Here is a 15,935-nt window from a genome sequence, read left to right on the forward strand (position 1 = left end):
ATGACTTTTCCTAACTTCTGAAAACTTATGCTCAATAGAAAATTAGAGTCCTTGCACCATTCTCTGAGGGTCCTAATGCTCTCAGGAGAAATACTACTGCTTCCAGGGCTTGGCGACTGCAGTGCAGACAGCAGGTAGGGAAAGACGGATCCCCAAGTTAGAATTAAAAGGACAACTCATTCTACCTTCATTCAAAGGCAAAATACCATCCATACAAACTGTTGAGTGAGACGAGCCACAAGTTGAGAAAGATTTCAAAAATCAGATGGATCACCATGTTTGTGAGGATTAAGCCATTTTTTCCTTCCAAGTTCTCAGCTGCTAAGAAATATCACTGCCACACTCCTCAACCTTTCTTAAAACTACCTCAGATAATCAGAGTTGATAGCCAGACAGGTAATTTGGGTCCTAAACTGTAACTCTGTTTAGATTTCATAAAAGTGATGCAATTATCTTACCAAGTGTAGACCAAAATGGGCTTTACTTTGTTTGCATTCATCATGGAAGCAGACTTCTTTTACTTAGGGTAAATAAAGAATTATGTACTTGAAGAAGTACATAAAAAAAGAAAAATAAAAAAGTACATTAAAAAAAAAAAAAAGACTACCTGAGGTTTTGCAACCATGCATTAGGACATAGTATTATTGGGTTGGCCATAAACTTTGTTCTGGTTTTTCCATACGTCACAAAAAAACAAAACGAACTTTTTGGCCAACCCAATATTTACAAAGTGGAGACTATCTGTGTCTTCAAAAAGCACAGGGTATTGTCCAGCTTTAATGACTTATCACTCACATATACCCCTTTCAAATACACAATTCAGTGGTTTTCAGTAGATTTCAGAGTTGTACATCTATCATCACAGTCAATTTTATAACATTTTCAGTATCCCAAAAAGAAACCCCTTACCCATCAGCAATCACTTCCCTCATCGCCACCTCCCCCAACCCCTCGCAACCACTGATCTACTTTCTGTCTCTGTGGACTTGCTTTTTTTTTTGGGGGGGGTACTTTCCACACAAATGGAATCATACAATCTGTGGTCCTTTGCGACTGGTTTATTTCACCAAGTATAATGTTTCAAGGTCCATCCACATTGGAGTATGTATCAGCACAACATCCTTTTTTATGGCCAAATAATATTTGTATAGATAGATCAAAAAGTTCATAGACATTTGTCTTGTTTCCACCTCTTGGCTGTTATTAATAATTCTGCTCTAAACATTCATGTACCAATTTTTGAGTGGATATATGTTTTCTTTCTTTTTTTTTTTTTTTGATATATGTTTTCAATTCTCTTGGGTAGACACCCAGGAATGGAATTGCTATATAACATGGTAATCCAGTGTTTAGCCTTTTGAGAAACTGCCAGACTACTTTTCAAAGCAGCTGCACCACACTATATTACCAGCAGCAGTACATGAGACTTCCCTTCCTAAATTAAAGTCCTTTCAGACTAGGATTTGGTGAATCTACCAGAGCATGCCAGTACTCCAGGCCAGAAGAAAACCTTAGGTTCTTGTATAGTCAAAGGTCACCTCAAACATATACAAAGACTTGAGCCTCAGCTGGTCTCTCAACACTTGATTATCTATAGAGTTAAAACTGTGAAAGGTTGACATTTTTCTAGCATTGAGAGCATGGACTTTATGCATAGTTCATTTAGCAAATGCTATAATTTGAAACATGGATTGGTCTAATACTCTCTTTAGCTCTTGAAAACACTGATGAGATATCCAGGAGATGTTTCCAGAGCCCACATCACAAGCAGGCAATGAGTTACAAGCTCAACACATGAGCAATTAAAGCCCAAAGCAGCTTTGCCCGCCTTCCTGCTGACAACTGGAAAAGAGTAGAATAAGCAGGAAAGGGGACTATTCCTGCCAGAACATGGATGCTGCTCACAGGAGGTGGCTATGGATGGAGGGAAAACTCAAAGTCACATTCCCTTTTCCACTGACCCCTGGAAACTCAAGGGCTATTATATCTATACAACACACCATCCAAGTGCTCGGTACATATTAAGAATTTTTCCCCAGTACTTTATCAGCTAAGAACTGTTGGTTTTACTGCCAAGAAATAGAAGCCAAATGGGGTCACTGGCGATGCCACAGATTCACTAGTGTAGCTCGTGGTTGACATGAGGCAAGAGCTCTCCTCATGAAACAATGCCACAAGTCCTCCAATTAGTGCTATTCAACTTACCTTTCTTTTAAATTGAGTCTCCATCAAACCCTGCAGCACATTAGGAAAGCTGCCATTTCATCTTTATTGCCATTTCTGGAATGATTTTTTAAATTTCCATTATTCAGAAGAGATTGAAAATGTACTAATTAGTACATTCTGAAAAGAGCTATTATTCATGAAGCTCTGAAAGCCCACAATGAATGCTGGGAGTAGTATCCACTGTTCCTCCTGGGAAACATTTTGCAAGGGCAAGGCGGGGAAGAGAGGCTGCGTTGCTCAGAGACAGTGGGAGCACAAGCCTTCAGTCTTCTGGTGGTGATGGGGTAGGTTCAGTGGTGAGTACCAACGCTGGAGAGGATCTGGGTGTTGTGTTTACAGTGACTGTGGACCTTGGTTAGATGGCAGGACAAATCAAAAGAGGAGAAAGAAACAGAGGCTCACGGTCGCAAAGAGACAAATACAAAGGCCCAACAAGGCAATTCTTAGGCACATCAATCCTGTCTACTGCAATTCTTTCTCCCCGTTCCATCACCCTGCCTCTCCTGTCTGGGTCTCTGTCTCCGGTTGCCTCCTCCATAGAGACCTCACCCCCTCAACCCATCCTGTCTGATCAGGCAGGTTTCCCCCAGAAAAACTGCCCCTGTTGAGGTGGCCCAACAGCTAAAAATCCACCCTAAGAGAATGAGTCCTTCCTCACCTCTTCTAGCCTCTGGTGTTGGGTGTCCGTCTTTGCTGTTTCTTGGCTCTTCAGATGCATCTTTACAATCTCTGCCTCTGTCGTCACAAGGCTTCATCCCTCTCTGCCTCCTCTGCTCTTCTTCCATGGACCAGTCATTGGATGCGGCACCCTCCTGCTCCACTGTGACCGGGCCTTAACGGATTACACCTGCAATGACTGTTTCTATTCAGGTCACATCCTGAGGTCCAGGGGCTTAGGACTTTAGCTTATGTTTTTTGGGGGGACGCAACATGATCAATAACAAGGTATTTTCAGGGGGAAAAGAAAGACATTCTATTCCCACTCCTGGGACAGAAGAGTCAAGAATTTTATCTCTAAATACTTTGTTGCCATCTGCGTATCCTTTCCTCCTTTCCTCCAGAGGCGGCAGCCAAGAAAAGCCTGCCAGTGCAGGTGGGAGCAACAGAGCTCCCCAAGGCCAACCACACCCCACTGACCTCTGCCCTGGTCCAGTACCAGGGGATTCACTTCACCTGAGTTGAGTTTCTCATCAAGGCCTGGAAACAACATTCTGAGTGTTTCACATTCCACCCTTCACCAAGGTCAAGGCTTCCAAAGCATAAATAAATGCAATCCGGCTATCAGTGAAATTCTGCCCAAGGGGCAGGGCTGATGCACAGTAGGGAGACCGAGCCTCCACTTGGGTAAGGGCTGGGAGAAAGTCTGGGAGGGCTTCATGAGGGCAGTGGCTTCGAAAGTGCAGTAGTCTGTGGGTCAGATGTAGAGGAGTTGGGTAAGCAGAGGGGTCCTGGCGCCCACCCTTGTGACTTCCGCTTCTTGGAAAACTCTTCCTTTAGTCCCTGTGAAATGACAGCATCTGAGTCTCTTCCTGCTTCTCTGTCCAATTTACTGGTTCTCCGTCCTCAAATGGAAGTCTGTCCCAGGGCTCCATCCTTGGCTCTCAGCCATCAGCTATCAGACAATGTCTCCTTCTCCAGGATTTCAGCCCAGCCCCTCTGCAGAACAGCCTGAGGCCTGATTCCCAACCTGAATTTATTGCCCAACCTCTGTCCCGCACCTTCATGCTGAGCCCTGGGCATGGCCATTGGCACATTCCCGTTCAAACACAAGTCCTTCTCCTCCCTATCTCACTCTGATCCCCAAGCCGGCTCCCCTTCCCGACTTCTCTCTCATCTAGCCCTCTGAGCTGACATTACCCTAGGCTTTGAAAACATTGCAGTTCTGGCCGCCTTCTCTCCTTTGTGCTGTGCTTAGTCGCTCCGTTGTGTCCTACTCTTTGCAAGCTCATGAACTGTAGCCCTCCAGGCTCCTCTGTCCATGGGATTCTCCAGGCCAGAATACTGGAATGGGTTGCCATGCCCTCCTTCAGGGGATCTTCCCAATTTGGGAATCAAACCCAGGTCTCCCGCATTGCAGGCGGATTCTTTACCATCTGAGCCACTAGGGAAGCCCAAGAATATTACAGTGGGCAGCCTATCCCTTCTCCAGGAGATCTTCCGAGCCCAGGAATCGAACTGGAGTCTCCTGCATGGCAGGTGGATTCTTTACCAGTTGAGTTAATCAAGCAACAGAGCTTGATTTCTCTTTCCTCTGAAAATACAAGCCATATTTTCCCTTTCTCTGTCATTTCTGAAGCTTGATCCAGATATCAGCTTCACGCAGTGGTTCTCAAGGTATTGTCCCCAAACAGCACCATCAGCATTACCTGGGAGCTTGTTATAAATACAGATTTCCAGGCCCCACCCCAGACCTAGTATCTGAGGTGGTGGAGCCCAGCCATCAGTGTTTTAACAATCCATCCAGGTGATACTGATGTATACGAGTTTGAGAAGCAGTGGATTAGTACAGTAATTTCTCATAAATTCTCCACAGTCTATCCTGACTATGGCTACCACATTAATTTACTTACAGTCTTTATTATGGCCAAGCTTCCACTCCAGAACCGTCGATGGCTCCCAGTTCCCTGCCTCATGAAGGCTGAACTCTTCCACCTAGCTTCTGAAGCTTCATTTTCAGATTTCATCTCTCCACACTTGTTCTCATTAGACTTCTTAAGACACTGCAATCCAGCTGTGACAGTGCTCTAAATATATAGTGCCTGCCCACCCACACCCACCCAGCCAGCTCCAACCAGGGTTGGATTAGGACCTTTGTTTATTTATATTTTTGGCCACAGCAGCACAGCATGCAGGATCTTAGTTCCCTGACCAGGGATCGAACCTATGCCCCCTGCAGGGGAAGCGTGGAGTCCTAACCACTGAACTGCCAGGAAATTCCTGGATTAGGACCTTTAGAAACCCTGAACAGTGAAAAGTGGCTGGTGCCCCTCTCTTAGGTAGAAATGAAAATAAAATCATCATGCAGAAGTCAACCACATTACTGATTCTTCCCCATATTGATTGGTTTGCTGCTTTAAAAATATATTTATCAAATCCATTTTTTTAAGTTATTTATGGTGCTACTCTGCTTTCTACTCCTCCAAGTTCACACTCAGTATCTCTGATTAATCCAGGTCTGCCTTGGCAGATTCAAATCCTACTTGCTGTTGAGGACTCTGCTCCTTTTATGAGCCAAAGTGGATAAACAAAGTGGATAACCTGAGCAGTCCTGTCTGCTCCATGAGCCAGAGGGAAGACATTTTGTATTTCTTTGTGTGTGTGTGTTTTCCCCTTCAGCACCTAAACAGCAGGAGAGTAGTAAGTCCTGGCTGATTTTAGGGTCCCTGCTTTTTGTCCCTTTGACCAGCAAGTGTTGTGGGCAGCCTCCCAGGGTGCTGAATATAATCATATAATCAGCCTCCTCTAATGTCTAGACCCATTTTTCAGAATCCTTTCAGTCAGCAGGTACCTGCTGAGTGCTCACAGGAAATGACAGTTTCCCAGAGGTATAGGACTCTATGCATTAACAAAGACACCACAAGACAGGGGAGAATCATACCTCTAAGACACTGCTCCAAAGGTTAAAAAAAAAAAAAGGCTCCTTCTAAAGTGAATCAATCAGGGCTCAATTTTTGAACATCATTTATAAACCCAGCCCCACCCAAATGACACATACATAAGACCTTTTAATAAATGTTTTAGCAGTGAAGATGTTCCTATTTAGAAATGACTTTCAAACCTCCAATGGAATATCAGTGATATATTTGACCCACAAAAAATAATTCTTTGCAGCTGACGTTTCTCCTGGGGAATAAACTGTGATCAGTGACTTGACATGGTCCACAGGACCCTGCAGAGAGAGGTGTACACATTTTGGAACAACCATGTGAAGGACAGATACCAGCAAGTCATGGACATCTGTCCAGTAACTACCCCGTGGCCACGTTTCAGATGAAGCCACTGAAATCGCCCCACCCTCGTCTCTCTTCTCTCCTAAGCACTGTAACCGACCTCCCCAGCAGGCTGACAACACAGCCCCTAAACTCACCCCCCATCAATGGGTTGGAAAGGAGCCTCATGTCCGGGGGCTTGCTGCCGTTTCTGCCCGGTGGTTCACCATCCATGGTGCTCTCCTGGGCTGGGCAAGCTCCACACTCCACTTCAGCTGTTCAGGAAAGTCCAAATTCCATGCTCCCCCGGCTCCTGGGAAATTCCAGGGCTGTGAGTGGCTGAGCGGCACCCTCCTGGTCAGATGGCAGAGAACAGGACAGGCAGGGTAATCTGAGTACTACCTGTGGTCAAACAGACACGCGCACACGGGGGCACACACACACACACACACACACACGCACACACACTCTACCTAACAGGCTGGAGGCTGCCCAAAGCCCACAGCAGCCCCCCAGCCTAAAGTCTGCAAAGTTGCTGATGTCACGTCCTTTCCAAAACTGAGACCAATCAGTGAGGAAGCCTTGAGGTTTATCAGGAAGGAAACTCACAGTCTGTAACTTTGGGAGAGCCCAGGGAACAGGGTTGGGGGAGGAGACCGCTAGCCTGCTGCAACACTGTTCGCCTACTGGATCCACTTGTTGTTTGGGGGTTTCTTGTTGTTGAGACAAGCCCCAGAACCCAGGAGCTGAGAAAGCTGGTTTTGCTGCAGCCCCGCTGAATTGCTTGCACAGCAACTTAACACAGCACGCCCTGACCATCTGCACATGTGGTTTCAATTTTTCTGGGAGTTTCTTATGGGAAAATGTGTCTATATGTTACAAAAATGCACATTTGGAAAGAACTTCTAGTTTCTACCTTCTGACTGCAGGGGTTGCACTAAATGCCCTGCTCACCCTCCTCCACACATTATAGTTTAACTTCTAAATAAATAATTCAGGGTTGCTACTGGAAAAAAAGTGGATTGCTGGGCAGCAGGGGGGCCTGGAGGTGAGCTGCTATCTTTCAATGATTAGTTATAAAAAGTTTTACTGTGTGGAGTTTTCCCCATTTGCCTTTACAAAACATTTGGGGTTTTATCCGTGTCTTTTTCAAATACACCCAGCTTCCCCATACCCTCGGTGCTGGCTCAGGCTGATGGCCACCCCTGGATTTCCACTCCTTCTCCAAGTAGAAAGGGACTTTCCTTCCCCATTTGGGAAGACTCTGAGTTAGTCTCAAGTATAGTCTGCTTGTGCAGTGATCACCGATTATTTTTAATGTCAAAGATACAGCCTTACTGTTTCAGAGTCACTGAGCCTCAGTTGACCCATGTGGGAGCCACTGCTCTGAGGAATGTCCTGCATATTTTAAAGTGCATTTTCCTGCATACATGGGGATACACATTTATTGCTGTGCCTTTTGCACATGATTGTAATTATATTAACACAAACACTTTTTATACTTATTTTGTCTTGGGGATCTTTTCATTTCAGCAGAGTAACTCAATAGCTCTGTCCTTTTCTTTATTCACTACAGCAGAGCATTTCGTAAGTATTTCACACCAAAAGTATTTCATTATCCCCCTAATGATGGAGGCAGAGTGTTACCATTTTCTTTTACTACTGCAAAAATACTGCACTTCATAGATTTCTACATATGGCTTCATGCACATATCGAAACTGAGTCCCTCTTAAACTCTTTTCCCCAAGTTTATGATTAACCTATTTGAAAGTATATTCCCTTTCTTGTCCTGAACCTGTGCCCCTCAAGACAGAGGACTACCAAAGAAAAGGGGTAACTGGAGCCCAACACATGCCCCTGTGTCCCTGTTCTTTCCAGTAAAAGGCTTTTTTGCTTTACTCTCCCAGGCCTCCCCAATCTGAATTAGTAAGTAGGAAATGTGAAGACTAGAAACAAAGAATAGCTGTTAGGCTGGGGAAATGGTAACAATTTAGGCTATAAATCTGCCACATAGCAGACTAACTGAATTCTCAGTTCCCTAAAAGATACAAAGGTCTGACACACATGCCTAAGTTGTTTTTACAGGAAGCAGGCCCCCACCAGATGAAAACTGACCACAAGCATGTAGACCTCAGACTGGTCAAAATGCAAAGGTTGATGATGCTTGAAACATCATCATGATGCTAACCAATCCAAGAACTGTGCACAAGCTCACCACACAACCTGAAGCTCCCTCACTCACAATGCCTTTAAAACCCCTCCCCTAAAGGCCATTGGAGAATCTGGGTCATTTGGGCATGAGCTGCCCATTCTCCTTGGTTGGTATTCTGTAATAAACGCTATACATTCCTTCATCACAATGCAGTGTCAATAGACTTTACCACATTGAGTGGACCCAGATTTGGCTCAGTGACAATATGCAATTATTGCCAGAGGTGAGATTACTAAGAGTGGACACACTGGGTCCAAGTTGTGCTCATATACATGTGATCTTTTCTACAGAACTAAAGACACACAGGAGTGGGTACAAGTCAAACGAGAATCCCGAATGAGATCAATGGATGGTCTCAACATTGATTTCCTAATTGTGATATTGTACTACAGTTTTGCACAAAGTTATCATTGGGGGAAACTGGGCCAACCTATAGGAGCCCTTTCTGTATTATTTCTTGTAACTGCATATGAATCTACAATTATTATTCAGTTCACTTAAAATTTAAATACTGCCAAATTGCCACTCACCTAGAGCCAGACATCTTGGAATGTGAAGTCAAGTGGGCCTTAGGAAGCATCACTACGAACAAAGCTAGTGGAGGTGATGGAATTCCAGCGACCTATTTAAAATCCTAAAAGATGATGCTGTTAAAGTGCTGCACTTAATATGTCAGCAAATTTGGAAAACTCAGCAGTGGCCACACGACTGAAAAAGGTCAGTTTTCATTCCAATTCCAAAGAAAGGAAAAGCCAAAGAATGTTCAAACTACCGCACAATTGCACTCATCTCACATGCTAGTAAAGTAATGCTCAAAATTCTCCAAGCCAGGCTTCAGCAATACGTGAACCGTGAACTTCCAGATATTCAAGCTGGTTTTAGAAAAGGCAGAGAAAATTGCCAACATCTGCTGGATCATCGAAAAAGCAAGAGAGTTCCAGAAAAACATCTATTTCTGCTTTATTGACTATGTCAAAGCCTTTGACTGTGTGGGTCACAATAAACTGTGGAAAATTCTGAAAGAGATGGGAATACCAGACCATCTGACCTGCCTCTTGAGAAACCTGTATGCAGGTCAGGAAGCAACAGTTAGAACTGGACATGGAACAACAGACTGGTTCCAAATAGGAAAAGGAGTACGTCAGGGGGTATATTGTCACCCTGCTTATTTAACTTATATGCAGAGTACATCATGCAAAATGCTGGGATGGATGAAGCACAAGCTGGAATCAAGATTGCCGGGAGAAATATCAATAACCTCAGATATACGAATGACACCACCCTTATGGTAGAAAGTGAAGAAGAACTAAAGAGCCTCTTGATGAAAGTGAGAGAGAGTGGAAAAGTTGGCTTAAAGCTCAACATTCAGAAAACTAAGATCATGGCATCCAGTCCCATCACTCCATGGCAGATAGATGGGGAAACAGTGGCTGACTTTATTTTTGGGGGTTCCAAAATTACTGCAGATGGTGATTGCAGCCATGAAATTAAGACACTTATTCCTTAGAAGGAAAGTTATGACCAACCTATACAGCATATTAAAAAGCAGAGACATTACTTTGTCAACAAAGGTAAGTCTAGTCAAGGCTATGGTTTTTCCAGTAGTCATGTATGGATGTGAGAGTTGGACTAAAGAAAGCTGAGTGCCGAAGAATTGATGCTTTTGAACTGTGGTGTTGGAGAGGACTCTTGAGAGTCCCTTGGACTGCAAGGAAATTCCACCGGTCCATCCTAAAGGAGATCAGTTCTGGGTGTTCATTGGAAGGACTGATGTTGAAGCCGAAACTCCAATACTTTGGCCACATGATGCGAAGAGCTGACTCATGAGACCATGATTCTGGGAAAGATTGAGAGCAGGAGGAGAAGGGGACGACAGAGGATGAGATGGTTGGATGGCATTACCGACTCAATGGACACAAGTTTGGGTAAACTCCATGAGCTGGTGATGGATAGGGAGGCCTGGCGTGCTATGGTTCATGGAGTTGCAAAGAGATGGACACGACTGACCAACTGAACTGAACTGAAATTGCCCTCCAGCTCTATTTGTAGAATTAACTGAGAGTGCCATAAGCATATATATATTGTTCATTTCTGTATCAGGAAAGATCTGAAGAAAAATGAACCTTGTATTTGGCAGAGGGAGAAATTTACTCCCAGTGTAGACTGGCTGTCAAGGAGTTAAACAGACAGTGCAGCAGAAGAGCTGGAAAGCATCCCATTCTCTGAGCAAAATCTTCACTGTAAAGCTTTATTTACTTTTCATTAAATTCCAAGAAGATAATGTTTCTCTATGTTCAAAGTTAACTTGATTGTCCAAAACAACAATAAAGAAGATTTGAAGCTTGTTGCCTTAGCATCTGGGAAGGAATTAATCACCATTTTATCTTCTCATAATGCTGATCAACACCTGTGGACGCTGGAAGATGGGAACTGTTTGTTGTTTTTTTTAAACTGTTTAACAACAGTTCTAGTCAGGAATTAGAAAAATATTATGAGGGAAGTTGATGCATTTTTAAGGATCCACATGTGGATAGAGTTGAACTACATGTATATGAGCTTTCATTAAAGAGAAACAGCTTGGCTTACAAGAAGCCGCAAGAGCAAAACAGTCTACCAAGTTTGAGTCGGTCTCTGAGTCTGTCTGCATGTTTAGGAAACTCAGCCCAGGTTAGGTAAGGAAAAAGAATTATGGCCTGTAGCAGCAGTAAGGCCATAATCATTCTTTATCAAATGCAGACTTAACATTGGCCACTGACTCTGCCCCACCCCTCACCTGTAGATCTATGGCTGACATCACTCATGGGATTCCAAGACTTTTCTCCTGCACCTTGGAGAGACTTGGAAGTCACCTTCAATCAGTCAAAGTCGGCACCAGAGCTGAAACCTCTTGTCATTGTAGCCAGCAAGTTTTCCAGTACAAAACCTTTAAAACCTAAAAGGTGCACCTCTCCTCTGGTCATTCGGTGTGATCTGCTTTTCCTGAACAAAGTCCTGTCTTAGTCGTGCCCGCCCAACTGGCTCCGCACACTGAGCTGGCTGCTGGTGTTACTTCAGAAAGCTGTCACTCATTCTTACTCCATAGGTCAGTGCAGTACAATTCAAACAAGGATGTGTTTTTTTTTTTAATCGGGAATAATGTAGTATTCTTGAGCAAACAATCAGGCAAATCAAAACTGAGAGAGAGTCTTCATAACAATGAGGCTGAACTCCTCAAAAATGCCAGTGGGGTGGCATAAAACACAACAGTGGGGGGGGGGGGGAGGCTTTCTAAATGACAGGAGAATGAAGAGACTTGATCAGTAAATGTGATGATCCTTGATTGGATCCTGATTGGGGAGGATAAGGCATAAAAGACATCAGTGCCACAACTACAGAAATTTAAATATAGATGTATATTGGATACTCCAAGTGCATCAATGTCAAACTTCCTGCGTGTGATCACTGCATCGCCCACGCTTGTCAAAGAAGCTGTGTTCTTAGGACATGCTTACTTGAAGTACTCATCTTGTGGAAGCGTGAGAGAAACGTATGTCCCTATGTACATATTTTGCACCAAACAGAAAAACTTGGGACTTCCTTGGTGGTGCAGTAGTTAAGACTCTGTGCTCCCAATGCAGTGAACCCAAGTTTGATCTCTGGTCAGGGAACTAAGATCCCACATGCCACAACTAAAACCTGGGGCAGCCTAATAAAAATTTTTTTAAAGAAAAAGTTAATGTAAGCTCTATGGTCAAACTGCTTAAGTATATGTAAAGTCAGCACTGCCCATTCTGTTCACAAGCCACTGTCATTCCTCATAAACCCAGCAGCCCCATGTCCCAGGACCTTGGGCTGATTGGAAACACTGTTTTCATTACACTGTTATGCAGGGTTGTAAAACAAACCACAACCTGTCTTTATTAAAATTTTTGATATTTTGGTCATTGGGGACCTTTTTCCCTTAACATTTGAATTTTCTTAATACTGCACTACAATTTTTCTTCTGATGACATTTTTCAGTCCCCCCTTAAATTTTTTGCCTCACTCACCTCCTCCTAATCCTAGCCCTGGTGAAGAATCATAACACTCATAGTTTACTTACAAAGGGTTCATTTTAAAAAATATGTGTACAGGTATTCATTATTCATGGGCCTACTTATATATGTAAGTGTGTATACACACATTCATACAAGTATGTATATATACGTACATATGTTCATATACACATACAAAAAGGCATAACCAAATGTGGCAAATCTTATCAACTGACAAAGTGAAGTGATGAGATGGACAAATATTCATTGTATTATTCTTGCAAGTTTTTTGCAAGTTGAAAGATTTTCAAGACATAACGATGGCAGGAGAGGAAATTTAATTAATGAAAACTAAAACTTAGTATATAATTTTCTACAGGTTACACTCATGTTAAAAGATGAAGCTGCTATTGTGACCATGACCCTGTCTGACCCCTGCCTTCGTCCTGGTACAGACTCTGCTAAAGAAAGATGATGTACTGATATTTCACATGCCAATGTTCATGTAGGAGTAGCCCCTGGCAAGGATTTGGAATGGGAGTAAACGAGAGGTCCTCCAGTGCACAGAGTGCCCTTCCCTGACAATGATTCAGCCCTCACCATGACAACTTCAGGCACTGTCTCTGAAGAGTCAGCTGTTCTCTATGTGGGAAGCACATAACATCGTCTCTGCAATGAGCACTGTTATTGAAAAGAAATTATCTGTAAACCTCAGGTTTGTTTGACATGGCAATATTAGAAATATCAGGGAGGAGAATTACTTTGGGAGAAATGGTTCCTTAATAAAATATGAGCAAAAACTTAGAGATGTTGAATGATGTACCCAACCTTTTAAATAATTGATGGGCTTTTCAGAGAGTTGAGGTTTGCGTCTTCAAGTGACACATGCAAGCTTAGTTTTTAAAATAATGGGTCATGGCAGATGATGGATACAGTTAGATAAATGATGGATGGATAGACAGATGATAGGCACATGGTATACAGATGAATATATTGGATATCTCTGTAGGGAGACAGATGGCATTTGAACAGATAATATGTGGTATTTGGTTATGAAAATAATTTTCCCTTAAAATGATTCATTATGTAGATATTTTAAAGTATTTTATACTATTATTTTAAATCATTTTCTTAGGAAATACCACTTCTGAAAATCTAAGAAATACTTCAACTGTTTTAAGACTTATCAAAATGAAGTTCACACTCATATTATTTATAATAGCAAGACATTAGAAATAAATAATTAAATATCCAACAATATGGAAATAGCTAAGAAATATGTAACCACTATTTTAAAGGACAGTTTCAAAGAGTTTGAAACTTAGAAAATCATTACAAAATAGTTTGTGGGGAGAACAGAAATCAAAAAATACATTTGTAACAAAAATAAACAAATGAGACCTAGTCAAACTTATAAGCTTTTACATAGCAAAGGAAACCATAAACAAAATGAAAAAACAACCTATGGACTGAGAAAAAATAACCTATGGACTGAGAAAAAATAATCACAAATGATGCAACTGACAAGGGCTTAATTTCCAAAATATACAAACAGCTCATGCAGCTCAATACCAAAAAATACAAACAACCCAATCAAAAAATGAGCAGAACACCTAAATCCTAAATAGACATTTCTCTAAGAATACATACACAGATGGTCAACAGGCACACGAAAAGATGCTCAACATCACTAATTGTTAAGAGAAATGCAAATCACAACTACAATAAGGTACCACCTCACACAAGTCAGAATGGCTATCACCAAAAAATCTACAGAAAACAAATGCTGGAGAGGGTGTGGAGAAAAGGGAACCCCCACTACACCATTGGTGGCAATGCACATTAGTGCCACCACCATGGAGAACAGTATGTATCCTTAAAAACTACATAGAGTTGCCATATCATCCAGAAATGCCACTCCTGGGCACATATCTGAAGAAAACTCTAATCTGAAAATACACATGCACCCCAGTGTTCACAGCAATAGTATTCACAATAACCAAGACATGGAAGCAACTCAAATATCCATCAACAGATGAATGTATAACAAAGATGTGGTATATATACGCAATAGAATGTTACTCAGTCACAAAAAAGAATGAAATAACGCCATTTGAAGCAACACCAATGAACCTACAGATTATCATACTAAGCAAAGTCAGACAGAGAAAGACAAGTACCATATGATATTACTTAAATGTGGAATCTAAAATGTGACCAATGAGCTTACGTACAAAACAGAAACAGACTCATGGGCATACAGAACAAACTTATGGTTTACCAAAGAGGGGGCACAGATAAAGTAGGAGTTTGGGATTAGCAGATACAAACTACTATACATAAAATAGATAAACAAGGACCCACTGTATAGCACAGGGAACTATATTCAACATCCTGCAGTAAACCATAATGGAAAAGAAAGTGGAAAACAATGGGTATATATGTGTGTAACTGGATCACTCTGCTGTACACCATAAACAAACACTGTAAATCAACTATACTTCAATTAAAAGAATACTTTTGTAATAGGATTGTTACATTAAATCAAGCAAAGACACAAACAAAAAAACCCATCAAGATGTACTAAAAATACACTGAAAACAGTCACTAAAACCTTAATAGCAAAAATTAAATAATAAATATTAGATACACACATGAATACTTCTTTCAAAATTCAGTCACCCAGCCAGGGACCTTGCCTAATCAACTTACTTAAAACAGTGGCTCTCATCATCACTCTTAACCACAATTTCCTTTATTTTTATCATTTCCTGTCATGATGACATGTGTATGCTTATTCCCTGTTGCCTCCACTGACACATAAGCTTTTCAAGGGCAAGGACCTCATCTTTCTTTCTCATAGCCTCAAACTGTGTCTGGCACATAATAGATGCTGAGTAAAAAATGCATGAATGAATGGAGAAGTTACTGCAGAGTACTTCAAATATGATTGAAACGGCAAGAAGTCATACCACTTTGGGAATAAAACATTCCACATCCTGTGAAAAAAATGAAATAATCCATATTAGTGGTCAGAACCCCGAAAAGCAAGCCATATAATCTCATATAAACTAGATGATTCAACTCAGGGTCTAATTCTAGCTTGATGGAATGCAGGGCTCAAAGGGAATGCAAAGACTATCTCATTAAAAAAAAAAGAAGAAGAAGAAGAAAGACTATCTTGTGCCCAATCATAAACCATCAAACATCAAAATACCACCAAGATGCAGGGATCTGGACTTGTTCCACACCCATTCTGGATGCAGAAGGATTGGTTTGGGGAGTGATCTCTTGGGATTCAGTTTAGGAGCAGAGCACACATACATACATGCGCCCCCTACACACACACACACACACACACACACACACACACACACACACACACACACACACACACACACACACTTACCAGATTTGGGAGATTCATACAAGCGATTCATGAAATTCATGCGCCCCCTACACACACACACACACACACACACACACACACACACACACACACACACACACACACACACACTTACCAGATTTGGGAGATTCATACAAGCGATTCA

At 42.1% G+C, this 15,935-nt stretch overlaps 1 protein-coding gene across 7 annotated transcripts in view; it reads right to left on the minus strand.

Moving 5' to 3' along the window:
* The window catches only part of ASB9 (ankyrin repeat and SOCS box containing 9), a 28,628-nt gene extending 21,541 nt beyond the window's left edge, over positions 1-7,087 (minus strand). Inside the window, exons 1-2 of one of the 7 annotated variants that reach the window (XM_065915383.1) lie at positions 6,629-7,085; positions 6,314-6,509 (exon numbers count right to left, since the gene is read on the minus strand). In XM_065915383.1, the coding sequence (XP_065771455.1) occupies positions 6,314-6,389 (76 nt within the window). In that variant the 5' untranslated portion in view covers positions 6,390-6,509; positions 6,629-7,085. Of the gene's footprint in view, positions 1-2,884; positions 3,021-6,313 lie in introns of those variants that run through there. The other 6 variants (XM_065915382.1, XM_065915388.1, XM_065915381.1 and 3 more) reach the window with 6 other exon arrangements.
* Between the last annotated feature and the right edge of the window lie 8,848 nt (positions 7,088-15,935).

Source organism: Muntiacus reevesi, chromosome X (assembly GCF_963930625.1).
Source record: "Muntiacus reevesi chromosome X, mMunRee1.1, whole genome shotgun sequence".
Taxonomy (NCBI): domain Eukaryota; kingdom Metazoa; phylum Chordata; class Mammalia; order Artiodactyla; family Cervidae; genus Muntiacus; species Muntiacus reevesi.